This window comes from Vanessa cardui, chromosome 15 (genome assembly GCF_905220365.1).
Source record: "Vanessa cardui chromosome 15, ilVanCard2.1, whole genome shotgun sequence".
NCBI lineage: Eukaryota > Metazoa > Arthropoda > Insecta > Lepidoptera > Nymphalidae > Vanessa > Vanessa cardui.
In genome coordinates, this window is record NC_061137.1 from 1,546,136 (window position 1) to 1,563,889 (window position 17,754).

A 17,754-nucleotide genomic window follows, 5' to 3' on the forward strand; every position below is an offset into this window, starting at 1 on the left:
GTTAATGGCTGAAGTTTCTAAGTTCAATCTGACAGCGTTACTTATCATTATATACCCTATCAGGAGGATACCGGAGCAGGGATGTAGGCACTGTATTAGAAAATATAGTGAGTTTACTGGTTAAACTCAACCTTAAAATAGATACAGTATTATAAAATATACTAATGTTCAAAGGTGAACTTTATTTTTAGAAATGTAATTGGGGATTAAACCGTTTTTCTATCTCCGGTAGAAAATAACCATTTCTAAGAAAAATTTTAAAAAGTTATTTCTGAGTGATTTCAAGTATCAATTAGATTTATATCATGTCATTTTCTTTATTAATAAATTGCACTTATGTCGGGCGGGTTACTAGTAATTGATATATCAGTAGTAAGAAATCTAGACGGATTCATACAAGTCCTATAAAATATTAATTATGACAATATGTTAATTATGACTATACATATATATTTCAATATGAATTTGTTAAAATGTTATTTGATATGTTTTTCTTATTCAGGGTAATCTCTTCTAGGGATTACTAGCAGTAATTGCCTCTGATTCTTCTTTAATTGTATAGTTAAAATTAAATAGCGTGTTATAATATATAACACAACATATTATATATTAAAATAAAATTGTATATTCAGTAAAATTAGACTTCTCTATATATCGCGATCGTTTTATAGTAAGCAAACGTGGAATATAAATGAAAGCTTGTTAGTTCAATCCCAGGGAATTTTTATGAGTTTAATTTTTGTCGGAGTTTATTGAAACCAGAGTCGGCTTAAACATGTCTTTGATGAAGTTCGGACATATGTATATTTTCATAAAAGGAAAAGAGGTCCAGCTATACATAGTTCTTTTAAAAGTTGTTACATTAAGTAATATTTATTTATATCAATCTTTTAAAAGAAAAACACTATTTACTCAATAGAATCGATTGTAATGGCGTATAAAGCAACGCTATCCGGAATGCAATTTCATCTGACGGAAATCGTATTCCCACGGGTTCGCCGAACTGTTCCTAAACAGGAATGGTTCTTTAGTCCAATCTAGTCGTCGGAAGGACTTTTGAAAACCCTAACGATCGACAGATTGAGCGCTCTTCGCCAATGATTCCGACACGTGGTAAAAGATATTTTTTATTTTTTGTTGTCCGTAGAATTTCTTATAATTATTAACTCACTAATTTTTATACATACATTTTATGATTGTTGATTAATCTTACTATAAAACAAATAATTTATAAAAAATTAAACCGACTTAAAAAATAAATGGAAATAGCAAGTAAACTGAAAAGAAAAAATATACATGTATTAAACTTATTAGTTTTAATGACCGCCTTTAATGAAATTTACATTATTTCCTAAGCTATTGGTTACACTTCAAGTAAGGAAGCAATGCAAGGTAACTTACATTAAAAATTATCTCAAAACGACTTTTAGTTTTCAGGTAATTTGTGAACATACATACACTTACAAAACAAAGCACACTTGCTTGGTAAGCTATATAGATCATCTCACTCAAATATAATTTAATTCTAACAATGTTGGATACATATATTTCGAACTGAAAACCTCCTTTTTTAGGAGTCCGTAATAAAAATTATAATATTTAGAGTCATGTTAGTGTAATAATAAATAAGTAATAATGCAATGTTAGAAGAAGCTGGGTCTGATGTCTTTGTAAAAATAGGATACTGTATATGATGATTTTTAATTGCATTATTGATCTAGTAGCTAACGTATAACCTCTTAAATATATGCCCTAATACATATTTACCAAAAATATTAATACCCCAAATCAAAAATATATCTTTTTCACACATGTGTGTGTGAAAATACAAACTTACTCCCACAAGTGCGTTCATATCTCGTGTACAGTTGTATTCTCATAAATTCCATTGGGAACGACGGCCAAAATCGGTCCATAATCCTATTGATTCGACAAACGTTCTGTGTCGGCGTCAGTGGCAAACCACAGATGTCGTGAGTTCTAAGTAAGCGAAGTGCAATTGGTCGGTCATCGAACCTGTGGAAACATTGTCCAAGTTTTAGTTTTTACTACAATGTACTTTGTCTGTGTTTAACTTACTTCGATTGGAAACATTTAATCCTTAGTGTTTTCACGGTATTGATAACAGCACACGAAGTGTAACTACTATTGGAATTATATCGTAGTATATTCCATTACTTGAATCAATAATCGGCAATTACTTGGAAACTTTGTGCAAGCTGGAAAATATTAAACATTCATTATTTATTCTGTTGTCAAGCGATAATACTTAGTATTGTTGTGTTCCGGTTTTTATGAGCCAGTATAAGTACAGACACAATGGACGTAACATCTTAGTTTCCAAGTTTGAAAATATGAATTTCCAATTATTAATTAAGTCCACGTGTTCTATTTGTCTGACCGTTTACGCTAGCAATTTAAGTCAACAGTCTTGCTAAGAAGATTTCGACCATTCCATCAGCTTTATGGTCCTTTTTTGATAATGTATCACTCTTTGTTGATAGCGCTGCTACTGATCGGCATATAGTACCTCTGTGATAGATTAATTTACACACATTATGAACGTGTAAGAGTTTATTTTATACGTGCCCTTTAAATTATTATAAATGTTTACTAATTTTTTAACCGTGCTAAGTTAGTTTAAATAATTTTATTTATACCCTGAAAAATCCGAATAATTTCTTTTCTGTGTCAAACGTTGGTTAGATCGTGTTTTTCTAAAACGATTTCTCCTTTTGAATACTAAATTTTGTAGGACAATTTTAATAAACATAATATCAATTTTGTGCTAACATAAGTCAAGCTTAATCCACATCCAGTATTCTAACAATCCAACCAAAGATTTGCTCCTTTTTAATTGTGAAAGTTCACAAACTTCGCACAATGAACTGCGAACCAGCGCTCGCCTCGACCCCAATATGTTAGAAATATGACAACTTTGACAGAGAAATATTGTTATAAAAATGTACTGCATTCGAAAATTTTAAATTATATTTTATGTTATTTAGGTCTTCTGGAATTAACTTTATTGTTGTTCGGCGCAATAGTTGAGTTGCTCTCTTGAGTTATAGAGAACGCGAAGATGGATTTGACTCATGAGAAATAGACTTGTTTCAAAGACAGCGTTTTGAAACAAGTCTACTTGAGATTGAGAAGCTTGACTTCTGTGATTGATACTGGTTGAAATGAATCGACTTTCTTTTTTTTATTCATTCCTATTTCAAAATTTAAACGTTGATGTATGATTTAGAAAGTTATTAAAATAAACGAATTCGATTTCACATTCCTTTTTCAAATTTCGAATCTAAAACATTTCGTATTTCTTATTTCAATGTCAATTACGTAAACCATTATTACAAAAGCTCGACGTAATAATTTCACCAATGAATAGAATTTCTAATAGAAGACCCATACCTACGTGTATTGTTACACGAGGGGCCAATAATAAAGGAAGGGGAAAAAGTGCATTCTCACGAAGTAAATGTTCCTAATAACGATAAAGCGGGCTCTTACGCATCGATATAAAAATATATTGAGAATATTTCGTACGCCTGTATCGTTGCCGGAGGTAATGTACCGACAAATATGTTGAGAGACAGTGTTAATGTGAGAGTACCAGGGATTTAATCGACGAACAATATCGTTATCAAGAATAATTACAATTGACATAATAAAGAAAACATCGTAGTACAACTTTAATTAGGTTAAGTAGGCTTTTTTGCGTTCAAATCAATTTTATTCAAATAAATTTCGCAATGAAGAGTTTTTGTGTCGTCGATATTTAAATAGTAACAATGCTTCGGAAAGTCGCATAGTTGCTCTTTTTAAATAAACAGATTTACAATGCTGTTTTTTACACCAATCAGTGTCCTGTGATAGAACCAGAGCCAGCCCAGGCGTTTTTTTTTGTTTTTTAATTTTTTTTGTAATGAATAAGAAGATTTATTTATTAATTTAGTCTCAATTTTTTATATTTTGTATATTTAATGGTAAATTGATTATATTTCCCGGTATCTTATTACATATGCGCATACCATTGCCCAAAAATGTTCTCTGTACCGTATGCAAACGGAAACTAAGGGTTACAATTTTATACTTATATCTCTTATTAATAGTATATATATCAGCTTTTATGGAATAATTTTATATATTCTTCTGTAGAAACATTATATCATCATAAATAGATTGTGAAGCAGCCGTTAGTACACCTTTGTTTTCTTTAAATTTTCCGTGATGATGTCCTAAAGCTAATATTGTAAATAGATCGAATACGTTTCGAATTCAAATATCACAGTATATATAAACATCAAAACGAGTTTTTACTACTAAATTATCGAATTCAATGAATCGAAATGAATTTTATATGAAAGTATTACAAAAAGTTATTTTTTTCTATTCCAGGGCAAGGCTAAGCGAGAACAATCACTGGTGGAACTAAAGGAGCATATTCACAAGTACTACATACCACTAGGAAGACAGTTCATGGTCCTGTTCCCCGAGGGAGGCTTCCTACACAAGAGGAAAGAAATCAGTCAAAGGTATGAAGTTTGAAACTCGTTTTCATTCAAAGTTTATTATATGGCCTTTTGTAGTTCAAGGTAAAGATTGCAACGAATTATGTAATACGACCTCTTGTAAATGTCATTTATTTTCTTATATTTGTGGTTCTCATAACGATGTCTTTCATTTGGTACGTTACTATTTTTTTTTATTCATATTTCGAAATGACATTGAAAAATTAAACAGTTGTAAACAAGTTCTTGCTAAATGTGTATCTGTATCACTGTATAGGCGTTTACATTTTATAAATTTTTACATCTATACTAATATTATAAATGTGAACGTAACTTAGTCTGTCTGTCTGTCGCTCTTTTACTACCAAACCACTCAACCATATTTTATGAAATTTGGTATAAAGAAAACTTGAGCGCTAATAAAAGACATAGGCTTTTTTGCCTAACATATGACAACCGACCCCTAAAACGCGAGGGTAGCCGCGGGATACAGCCAGTTTTAAATAGAAGACTTGCTATTCCTCCTGATTTTATCCACGTCAAAAGTTCCTGTGCTGTTTAATTTTTCCAAATCCGACGCGTAGTACGAGACATTATGTCATACAAACCAAAAAAAAACAATGAAAATTGATCTTTATAATATTCAGATGAAAAAATATACCTACAATTCATTCTAACTATAAGAGCGTTTATTAACGAAATACTGAATACTCGACTAAGAAATACCAACAACTAAAAATATTAAAGAAATAACGAGAGCTCTGACCAAAAATATAGTACGAGAATTTTCCAACTAAATTTGCCTCTAGTATAAATAATTAAAAAAAGAATATTTTACAATAAATTGCTTGTTTATTATTTATCGAAGCGTTCAGACGTTGATGTGAATTAAAATATAGGAAATTTTAAACTCATTTTATTAACGATATTTCTATCGAGTTAGTATTCTTTCAAATCGTTGGTACTCCAGAATAACGAGCTACGGCCTCCGTTAAATTGGTCCTCCAGTCTTAGAATATAGACCAGAACAGAAATGTTATTATGTAGTTAAGTTATTAATATTCATAATAATATCAGTTAAGTAATTAAGTCACAGTCTGTAAATTTCCTTCTCTTCCTTTAAGGAAAGGATTTGGAACATATTTCATCACGCTGTTCCAATGCGGATTGGTGGAATGCACATGTGGCAGAATTTCGATAAAATTAGATACATGCAGGTTTCCTCACGATGTTTTCCTTCACCGCCAAGCACGAGATGAATTATAAACACAAATTAAGCACGTAGGTATATGTATAATGGTGCTGGCCTGGATTTGAACCCGCAATCATCGGTTAATGCACGCGTTCTAACCACTAGGCCATCTCAGCTCACATATCATTTACGAAAGGTTTTTATCAACCGACTTCAAAAAGGAGGAGGTTATCAATTCGTCTGTATTTTTTTTTTTTTTATGTTTGTTACCTCATAACTTTTTACTGGGTGGACCGATTTTGATATTTTTTTTTTTGTTTGAAAGGTAGTGCTTCCCGTGGGGTCCCATTTTTTTTTATTTTTTTCCGATGATGGTATCCGTATGAAAACGACATAAGTCTTAAATTTGCATTATATATATGCGCGACAAATAGGTGAATAACTCAAAATCACGTTAACCAATTTTGATGATTCTTTTTTTATTATAAAGGATATACTTTAAGGGTAGTTTGGTGAAAGTTTGGTAAGGTTCTGAGCACAGGATCCATGACAAATTAAGGGAACGGGAGGGAACGAAACAATTCTGAGGAGCACGTTAGCAATACTCGGTCGAATCTTTTATTTATGGGTTACTTGGATATTTGAATCACCTTCCGGAACATGGTTATGTTCATATAATTGTCATAATCGAATATTATAATCAACTAGCGACCCGCCCTGACTTCTCACGGGTGCAATACTGATACTAAATATACTAAAGAATTTGTTTATTTACGACATCACATTGCAAACTTCTGAAATTCTCAGTGTTTCTTTACTATATTGTTCATTTATTATATACACAAACCTTCCCCTTGAATTACACTATCTATTAAAAAAAACCGCATCAAAATCCGTTGCGTAGTTTTAAAGATATAGGGACAGAGAAAGCGACTTTGTTTTATACTATGTATTGACGGAACTCCTAAACGGCTTACAGTTAGGGTGCGATTTGGGGCAAAATTTCTTTCTGTTTTTAATCAAATTTTGTGCATATGATCTGATGTCATATGATGTACGACATAGCATACGAATAGCTCTTTTGCAAAGTTTTTTTACTGAAGTCGATTACAGCTCATTCGAGGGTGGTACCTTGTAGTTTATGCCGCATGACGTATTAAAGCCGCATTTTCGAAAGTCTATTTTTGCTTTATTCGAAAGTTTATTTTGAAATTGTCCCTGAAGTAGTTTCTGATTCATATAAACGGCACGCTTAATCTATCCATATTAAGAAAAAAATGTTAGTCTACATCAGCTTCACTTAAAATCAAAAAAAAGAAAAACCGACTTCAAACAAAACACTATTTTAAAACAAATGAATATGCACGAAAAAGTAATAAAAATAATTGCGTATTCAACATATTTTTAGAGTCTTCCTAAGTTAAATGAAATGAAAAATATTAGACTACTTAAAAGTCGATTAACGATTATATCATGTAGTTATAGTTATTGGTATATTTGGAGCCGGTGTCAGCCACGGTGCCCTTGCCCCAACAATCAAAAGAAAGAAGCGATACGAGCCCCTTGATTGATCCAGTATATTATTGTGTAAAAGGTAATTTGTAAAAAACATATTTGTTAAAGTATTCTCGTATTGTTTTTTGATAGATATACTGTAGGGTTTTATTGGCTGACACCGACTCCAAATATAACAATAATTATAACTACATGATATAATCGTTAATCGACTTTTAAGTAGTCTAATATTTTTCATTTCATTTAACTTAGGAAGACTCTAAAAATATGTTGAATACGCAATTATTTTTATTACTTTTTCGTGCATATTCATTTGTTTTAAAATAGTGTTTTGTTTGAAGTCGGTTTTTCTTTTTGTTAAAATTTTATTTATTTTTTGATTTTAAGTGAAGCTGATGTTGACTAACTAATTTTTTTTAACATGGATAGATTAAACGTTCCGTTTATATGAGTCAGAAACTACTTCGAGGACAATTTCAAAGGAAACTTGCGATTAAAGCAAAAATAGACTTTCGAAAATGCGGATTTAATACGTCACGCGGCGTAAACTACAAGGATCCCTCGAAAGAGCTGTAATCGAACTCAGCAAAAAAACTTTGAAAAAGACCAACTATATTTCCTACATCATATGACATCACATCACATACACAAAATTTGATTAAAGATAGTAAGAAATTCTGCCCCATATCGCACCCTAACTGCCAGCCGTATAGGAGTTCCATCACTACATAGTATAAAACAAAGTCGCTTTCTCTGTCCCTATATCTTTAAATCTACGCAACGGATTTTGATGCGGTTTTTTTTAAAAGATAGTGTGATTCAAGGGGAAGGTTTGTGTATATAATACATGAACAATATAGTAAAGAAACACTGATAATTTTAGAAGTTTGCGATGTGATGTCGTATATAAACAAATTCTGTAGTATATTTAGTATCACTATTGCACCCGTGCGAAGCCGGGGTGGGTAGCTAGTTGATTATAATATTCGACTATGATAATTACATAAACATAACCACATTACGGAAGGTGACTCAAATATCCAAATAACCTATAAATAAAAGATTCGACCGAGTATCGCTAACGTGCTCCTCAGAATTGTTCCGTTCCCTTCCGTTCCGTTACTTTGTCATGTTCCTGTGCTCAGAACCTTACCAAACTTTCACCAAATTACCCTTGAAGTATATATTTTATAATAAAAAAAGAATTATCAAAATTGGTTAACGTGATTTTCAGTTATTCACCTATTTGTCGCGCATATACATAATGCAAATTTAAGACTTATGTCGTTTTCACATGGATACCATCATCGGAAAAAAAAATAAAAAAAATGGGACCCCACGGGAAGCACTACCTTTCAAACAAAAAAAAAATTATCAAAATCGGCCCACCCAGTGAAAAGTTATGAGGTAACAAACATTAAAAAAAAAAAAAAAAAAAAAAAAAAAAATACAGACGAATTGATAACCTCCTCCTTTTGGAAGTCGGTTGAAAATAAATAAAATTTTAACAAAAAGAAAAATCGACTTCAAACAAAACAGTATTTTAAAACAAATTAAAAAGTAATAAAAATAATTGCATATTTAACATATTTTTGAGAGTCCTCCGTGGTAAAATGAAATGAAAAATATTAGACTACTTAAAAGTCGATTTACGATTATATAGTGTAGTTATAATTATTGCTATATTTGGAGTCGGTGTGTAATTGAGTCTTGTTCTCGCAAGAGGCTACTAGAATAGCATATTATACAGTTTGACTTACCACTTCTAAAACTAACTGTTCAATGAAGTAAATAATACGATGAAATAAAATACCGGAATCCGGCCATTCGGCACTGAATGCGATATATGGCATCGAGTGGAGGCTTTGTGTTCAATTGAAATGTATAATTGGTTATTATAAAACTTTCAGCATATTGATACGGTTGTTTTAAAACCGACTAGAGTATATAAGGAGGATAATGCGTTTGTTTTATCAAAAATTTGATGATTCTTCTTACTCGACTTAATAGTGTTCTCTATACTTTTATTTTTATAAATATTTTATTAGAGATGTTGCTAAAATAATATTCAATTACATCAAATTAAACTCAATCAACAAAACAGCACGACACATCGAAGGCATGGGAAACATGTCTATGGTCTTTTTTAAATTTAAATAAAAATCATAAAATCTATAAAATCATTAGCCTTACTTATGTAAATGTAAAGCACTTGGGAATGTGATGGTATTTGCCCGGATTTGAACTGTTTATCATATTATAAGTTGCACATATTCTAACCACTGGGCCATTTTAACATGACATTCACGAAAGCTAATTAATAGTTATTATCAATCTTGGAGAACTATGTCTCGTAAGTCAATGGAAAAAAATGATTGTTAATATATATGACTACCTGGAGGCATAAATCAAATCAAATCGCTCTAGTCATTTAAAAATACATTTAAAAAACATACTCGCTACACATAACTAAAACTTATTAAGAATAAACTAATCACACCAAGATTTCATTTCCGTAAAGGTAATTAGTTTTTGGGGCAAAGTGTATGTAGTTCAAATGAACTTTCGCAGTTTATACGACGTAACACTAAATTTATTCAAACCTGTTATAGTAAATAATATTATCAAAGTTATATTACATTAATATTTGTAGAACCGCGCGTTGTAAATTAATTGTTTGAAAAAAATATCATCAGAATATTTTTACTAATTTCAATAAGAGGATTGATTTTCTAGTGGATATATGATGATATATCATACATTGTAATTATACAAATCGATAAAGATGAAGGGGATGACCGAAGAAACGATAAAACGGATTATGTGAAAGATGATATGGCTGGAAAGAATGTTACTTGTGAGATGATGAAGGCCAGAGTAGTATGGAAGAAGACATGCTGCCCAAATAAAATTGGGATAAGTGCAGGAGTATTCTTTTTTATGGTATAGGTTGGCGGACGAGCATATGGGCCACCTGACGGTAAGTGGTCACCATCACCCATAGACAATGACGCTGTAAAAAATATTAACTATTCCTTACTTCGTCAATGTGCCACCGACCTTGGGAACTAAGATGTTATGTCCCTTGTGTCAGTAGTTACACCGGCTCACTCACCCTTCAAACCGGAACACAACAATACTGAGTACTGTTATTTGGCGGTAGAATAACTGATGTGTGGGTGGTACCTACCATCAAGTAAATTATGATGACGATAATGATACATATCTGTTTAAATATATATCTGTCGTAGATAGATAAAGTAACTATCGACATATAAATTGTAAATAAGACATTATGTTCCTACCCTTCAAATTTGAACACAAAATAATACTAAGTGTTACCATTCAGCATAGAACACGTGATGAAAGAGACTAAGGTACCAAGAATTGTACAAAGTCCTAACACCAAATGAAAGTATATGATTTGAAACTAAATACATATAATACTGTGAGCTACGAGATATTCTTTTTATGATCGTATTCGGAAAGACCCTTCGTATAATATTCAGGGCGAAATATTTTTTACATACTGCTTTGAAGTTAGTATCTTTGAAAAGGTCGTCTGTTGAAGTTTCTTAAAACGTTTTTCTTATTTTTAAAATCTCGCTAAAGAAATGTAAGGATTTCAAAGAAAATGACTTGAATTCGCTGCGTATTCATAGTTCTTACGTCTTTTTTAATGTTAGTCACATAAAGTTTGTTAAATTGCTCGTACACGTTTAAATAGTATCAAATAGCGCAAATTTACATTGTCTTTTGCTCTTAAATAGATGCTTAAATACCGATTGAACAAATCAAACAGTGAAATCGGTGAATTACTTCACAAAGTTTCATCCCTAAAATCACCCTATTGAGTGATGATTTTTTAAAAACTTTATAACACCCTAATACGCTTTCAACAGAAACATAAACGCCGATTACCATATTTCTAACTTTCAAAAATTACGAACTTCTGTGCAAATTTTTGTCGTATTATTTACCCCATAATAATTAATAAATATAGCAATTTGCAACACCCATAACTCAAATAACACTTTAGCCGAAAAATATGTCAGTACACTGATTTATCCATATAGATAAAAACACAATGGAAAGAACACCATGTACCACATGAACAATGGTACTTATAGTTCTATCCTCCACTGGAATTATACCTCACACTCGCCATACCAGTCTAATATTACTAAATATCAATAATTCTACTCTCACACTTTTACATAAAGCCGTAATTTCAAATACATGCCGCCTAGTTAGAAATTTTTTAGGCTAACTCCCCTAGCATACACTTGGCTCAGGCCCGTGCGTAGTTATATAATCCTTTTTTCAGTAAAGAAGAGAATTAGCTATGCTAAAAATATAATAATAAAATAGCTTTATTTATTCCACAAACATAAATTGTACAACAAATTTAGTAAATTAAACTATTTTAATTTGTGGCCCCCCTCAGGATAAAACCCTCCACCAAAGAATTCCATTTAGTTCTGTTTTTGGCAAAAGTTATCCAGTCACTTCCTGCGTAGGGCACAATCTCGTCTTACCACCGAGCGAAAGGGCGACCTCTCCTTCTAGCGCCAGATGGTCCTTTCCATCTCTTGATGTTGATAGTCCAACGACTGTCGTCATATCTCGCCACGCTATATCTCGAATGATTTAACCCATTATCAATGTAATGTCATTTAATATTACATGATCAAAATTCATTTGAAAAAAAAAAGATCTATCTAACTCTTAAATATAAAAAGATCTACCTTACTCTTAAACATAAATAACGATTTACCTAGCTCTAAAATCACGTATAAGAGATTCATTTTGAAAAATATTTCTGTTTGCTCACCTGAGTTCTCGTATATATAATTTTGTACCAAGTTTCTAGCTAAGCCCACCAGCATTTTAAAATATTATTAAGTAGAATAAATCCAAAGTAGGTTATGATTCGACTAATTAGGATTAAATCAGAGAATGTGAAGCCATAGAACAGTAAATTAACCTCATTAATGACCATCAGATATCGATTAAAAAGTTGAAAATGACCAGTCGTACCTGACGTATATAAAGTATGTTAAGAAGATTGTAATTATATATCTTTTCAAAGGTTCGCTGAGAAAAACAATCTTCCGAAATTGGAGTATGTTTCACTTCCACGAGCTGGAGCAATGAAGGTCATCATGGAAGAAGTCGGCCCACAGAATAGTCAAGCTAGCACATCGAAGCAAGAAAACAAAAAAGGTAATATCATCTTTGATAACTTAACTCCCATCACCACACATCCTTTGAATGGTGAACGAAATTCATTTAAAATGTCTTAAGGTGGTGTAGTTATTATAAACCGACTGCCTTGAAGGAAAACATAATAATAAATAAAAATAAATTAAAGATTCAAATTGATTCTACGAAGACTGAATTTGTAGCCCTATCTTGTATGTGTGTCGTAAAAAATATTGTCCTACTACATGTAAGAAATGTCATTAATATAACTAACCTGTAATAAAAACAAATGCAACTCAGATCCAATTTAAATACTTTTAATGAAATATTTAAATGATTCTTTCCAATTATTCCGACACCAGATGACTTCAATCAGAACAACACAAAGATCATAGATACGAAAAGCGGTGAGACCATTGAATGGATCCTTGACGTCACCATCGCTTACCCTGATCGCATCCCTCTACACTTGCAAGAGATTGTCTGCGGTACGAGACCGCCGTGCACCACACACTTACATTACAGGCTTTACCCCAGCAGCGAGGTAAGTAACTTAAACTTCACAACTAATAAATTGAAACCATACGTACAAAGTTATACCATTAACTAAACTAATATTTTATATCCTCACCACCCGTGGTTTTTCATCGAAATTGTTACTAAACTACTTCACCGTAGAATAGATATTGTTGTCATTTTGTTTTAGTTATTTATTTTTTAATTTTAATTGTTATTGATTGTATTGTAAGTATTTTCTAGATTACTTACATCTAGTTGAAACTGGGTCAATTTTAAAAGCAAAGAAGGTACTAATATAAAAAGCACAAAGTGTATCGAAATAAAGAAGCTCTAGTGCACGGCGTCTAAAAAGAGGCAATATAGGTTTTGGCAGCGTTTCCATTTGGACTTAAGCCAAAAGTTTATTGCATGGAAAATAATGATTAGATAATCTGTCATCGATATATTTATGGTTTCTCAGCCAATAACGTATATTATTGGGTTGAAATAAATTTTAGTTTGGACAAAGTTTCTGCTTATTAACTTTTGACAATTCTTCACGTATATGCCCATTAATCAGCATTTGACTATTCTTCTGTAGAAGGTTTTGATTTATATGTCTATTAATTTAGGTGCCTTTAATTTTTGTCATTAAAATCTTCTTTTAAAAAAAAATTATGTTCTTACAGGTACCTACTGATACAGAAGGCATGACGCAGTGGTTGTATGATAGATTTATAGAAAAAGATAAAATGCTCGAGGAATTTTACCGTACAGGGCAGTTTCCGTCTACAGAGAGAAATTCTTCGGTACCAAGGCAAGTGAGGCAGGACAATCTACGTTATCTGATCTTGCATTTATTTTTTATAGCGTCGACATTTTTACAATATAAGATTTGGTGTGAACTATGGAACTATTTCTGGTAACGAAATAAACGCGCGACCAGACGGAAGAAATCGTATCTTATCAACTTATCTTTAATATAATTAAATGTGTTAGATTTAATACACCTATCATCTACACGTACATTTTTATATAGTTCTTATTACCTTACAATTAAAAGTACATTTGTTTATTTAAAATTTTAAATGCTTATAAAGCTTTGCTATTGAAAGAAATTTTGTCTTTTGTTTTTATTATCACGTCTGGTTTTATACTATGTAAACAATTAATATTATCTGTTTTCATACGTCTTTTACTGACAGTAAAGAACTCTTTTTAGATGATCAGATTACTATATCAAGCAAATAAATTCAATGTTTGATACTTACTATTAACCATAGAAAATATTTCGACTTCAATGTGAATAGTTAATGCTATTTCATTAAAACACTTACTGTCAGTATTCGACTATTTAACGGTGATGCAAGATTAAAGTACATTTTTGTCAACGTTTTTATGTTTAAAATTATATTTTTCTTTATTAGTTTATTCGTCATCAATGTTACCTTTAACTAGTATTGACATATCGGGTTGGTCTCGATGTATTGTGCCGAAGGTACAAGGTTTGTTTTCAACCAAAAGCACTATTCGTTAGTGAGTGTTTCACATTTTTGTGTGGAGATCAAAGCGTGCTGTGACAAAAAAGTCAATATGTAAGTACTTCTTAGCATAGGTCTTGTGCTTTGCGCTGTACCAAAATTTTTATCCGCTGACAATAAAAATAGTTTATGAATTATTTACTTAGTTCATGAGGAGCGCTGATCATCTTAGTATTTTTGTTCCAACTTTTGTTATGATATGATACTTTCCTCTTAAAATATTACATGAAAATTGACATATTCACTTGACTTCATATAAAATGTTACCCACGAAATGTGTTGTGGTTTATTTAAAATATTATTCCAATAATTTTGAAACACTGAATTGTTCAGAATAGAGCTGTAAGAGATGATAGTGTCCGTAATTTAAACGGTTTTCCGGATTTATCGAAATTATTAAATATCGTCATTTTTGGAAAATTTCAAAAATGAATTTACAGTTAAAGTATTTGCTATCGTTCAGAATTTTCACGTTACCGCCGTGTCAGCGCTCCCATGAAAGCAGCCAAAAATCACGTTTCACATTCTATTTAATCACGTCCGCGCTTCTAAAATAAAATCGAATTTTATACAAAGGAAATTCTGGAGCATTTACGCATCTAGAATAATAAATTAAAGCAAAGTGGCGTCTCTCAAGTGTAATCTGTGTTCGATAAATACTATTGTGCACAGAAATGAAATCAACCATCGATCAATATCTAAATTAGGTTAAGTCACTATAAGAATTTTACACCTAGATTTTTAAGGGTCAATGTTTTGTTCCGTCGATTTCTGGAACGTTCCTTTCATTGTGTACAGAATTTATTGTCCTGGGTGTATGTGGGAATACTAAAATATTAAATGCCAAAATACGAGTACTTTCGCCGTAAGTGCCTAGGCTTATATTGATAGCTAAAAGTGTGTGGTATGCTAAAAATCATACCTTTTATTTTTATTTCTTGTCATGGTTGTGTGAGTGAGATAGGTATCATCTGCTCTCTCATTTTAATGGCAGTTAATAAGTGTGTTATTTTTTCCTAAGTTTTAGCACATATTAAAACAAATCGATGATATTTTTGTCGTTATGTGTCATTTTAAAGTAAATATCTGATTTGATTGCTAAGTGTGAAGACCTTTAGTTATTGATGTCCATGCCAATATGAGCTTTATTGGATAATTAATTATATGGATTTGAAAATATTTTTCAATAGTATAATATTTTGTTGTCGACCGTACTTAAGTGGTTGCAATTTTATCGATTGCATGTTAATGTACATGTTTTATTGTATTATTTTTCTTTTCTTTATTTTCATGCAGGATAAGTTTACTTTATTTACCTACTTAGAAAAGATGTTCTAAAATATAAGCTTGAAATAGTTACAGAAATCGCAACTCTTAAGCACTTAGTCTCTGAATAGTTCTCTTTTGAATTGATATGTCATTGTTTAACAATATGATATATTTAAGTAAAATCATTATCGATCATTTAAGGATATTTGGTGAAATAGAAACTTATATTTTCATTGGCTTTACACTGAGCGTGTTTTAAAATATCCAATCCAGAAATGCAGTCAAACTTTTGTCTTGAATTTTTTTGTACTCTCCTTCCCAAATTGTGTGGTAATATATCTGTAGGAATAGCTGATTTATATTAAGTTATAACAGCTTGTTATATCTCGATATGCTCTTATGGGGTAAAATTATAGCACGCAAGCACATATGCTTGAGGATCTCATCAATTTATTGTAAAGCAGAAATAATCATTCGGAAAATTCTGAATTTATTCTTGTTTAGTTCATTTTCATTCCTTTAAAAAATTGCGTAGATTTTTTCTAATGCGCTCAGTGTAAAGTTGTTATTACTATTATAAACTTACAGATAATCCAAAATGTCCGACCAAGTTCCTTTATGTCCAAAAGTGTGCCTTGTTAATTAATTGAAAATGTGTCATAAAAATTATAAATCATCCGTAACTAATAGAAGACATCCTGAAAACAGAAAATATAGTATTATTGTCTTTACCAAAACAACGTAGGTATATAATACCTGTGTGTAGACATTTCTCCCAATCTTGATAGAGAATACTTAATGCTCATTGGTTAGTTCAGATTAATTTTAATAAACCGGCTTTTAGAACGATTTTGATTGGGTGAAATTCGTATACGAAAATTATACTTTAAGTTACATCTTCCCAAAGATTGGATAATTAAATCTATGAATGTTAGTGAAAATTGTAATCTTGATTTAAATCATTCACTATATAAAAGTGAGGTGGGATTACATATAATAAAAATAGATTATATGTGTCTTTAACATAATACTATATGACAATGTCATATCTATGAATAACAATTTCTGAAGAGATTAAATATTCGATGAGTTTTTATAAACTCTCTACTTAAATAGTACCCCAAAATATAGACTATAAATTAGATGATATTAAAAAAGTGACACATTTAAAATATTAATTATATACGCCATTTAAAAATCTATAAGAAAGGTAGATGACCTTAACAATAGCCACGATAGTCAGTAAAGGTTGTAGGTTTACCAAATTTCCTATTTCTTTTTTATTTATGTTAAATAATATTCATAGATTTTCTCTTTACTGAGTGTGTGTAAAATAGAGGATAGATATAAATATTAATATAACGCAACTTATTATTACATAGTTCTATCTGTCAGATATATCTTTTGTATAATGTAACCCTGTGGTAGTTTACTAGAATTGCGAATTTACTTAAGTCTACCCATCCATCTTGTGTACAAAATACAAGCATTTTGGAGTATTATTACCATCAACAGTATCCATGTGCATTTATAAATACTATCTATCGTATGATTTGAAAAATCTTTTATTATTATTATTTTTCTTTTTTTCTTTTATGTAAACATTCATTATTTTACGCCCGTGTAAAATGGTGAATGGTGTAGAATAATTGGGGTTTTATTTATAGATAAGGATTCAAAACATGCGTGAATGAAGCCAAAGCTACTATCACGCGTAATCATAATCATTTGTAAAGCTACGGTCAAATATATGTGGCATGTAGAATTGACTTGGCCATTTGTCGCTTCTGCTCCGATCGTGCTTTACAGATGATTATTTCCGAGTATTCTGTATCAAAATGCATACCATAAATACGTTTTAATTTGTGAGTGTCGAATACAAATTTCTTCAACTTTACAAGTCTATTTTGATTTGAATGATTCCAATGTTATTATAAGATTCGTCAATTAATTATTCTGCTAAGATATTTAGTTTTTTTGGATGAGGATTACAATGTCATTGAACACTTTTTATATATAC

The 17,754-nt window shown here is 31.1% G+C and overlaps 1 protein-coding gene across 1 annotated transcript in view; it reads left to right on the forward strand.

The window, feature by feature from the left end:
- LOC124535512 (acyl-CoA:lysophosphatidylglycerol acyltransferase 1) overlaps positions 1-16,021 on the forward strand; it is a 351,483-nt gene extending 335,462 nt beyond the window's left edge. Inside the window, exons 5-8 of the mRNA XM_047111723.1 lie at positions 4,402-4,538; positions 12,314-12,447; positions 12,789-12,970; positions 13,614-16,021. Of these exons, the coding sequence (XP_046967679.1) occupies positions 4,402-4,538; positions 12,314-12,447; positions 12,789-12,970; positions 13,614-13,850 (690 nt within the window). The 3' untranslated portion in view covers positions 13,851-16,021. The remainder of the gene's footprint in view (positions 1-4,401; positions 4,539-12,313; positions 12,448-12,788; positions 12,971-13,613) is intronic.
- Positions 16,022-17,754: the final 1,733 nt, after the last annotated feature.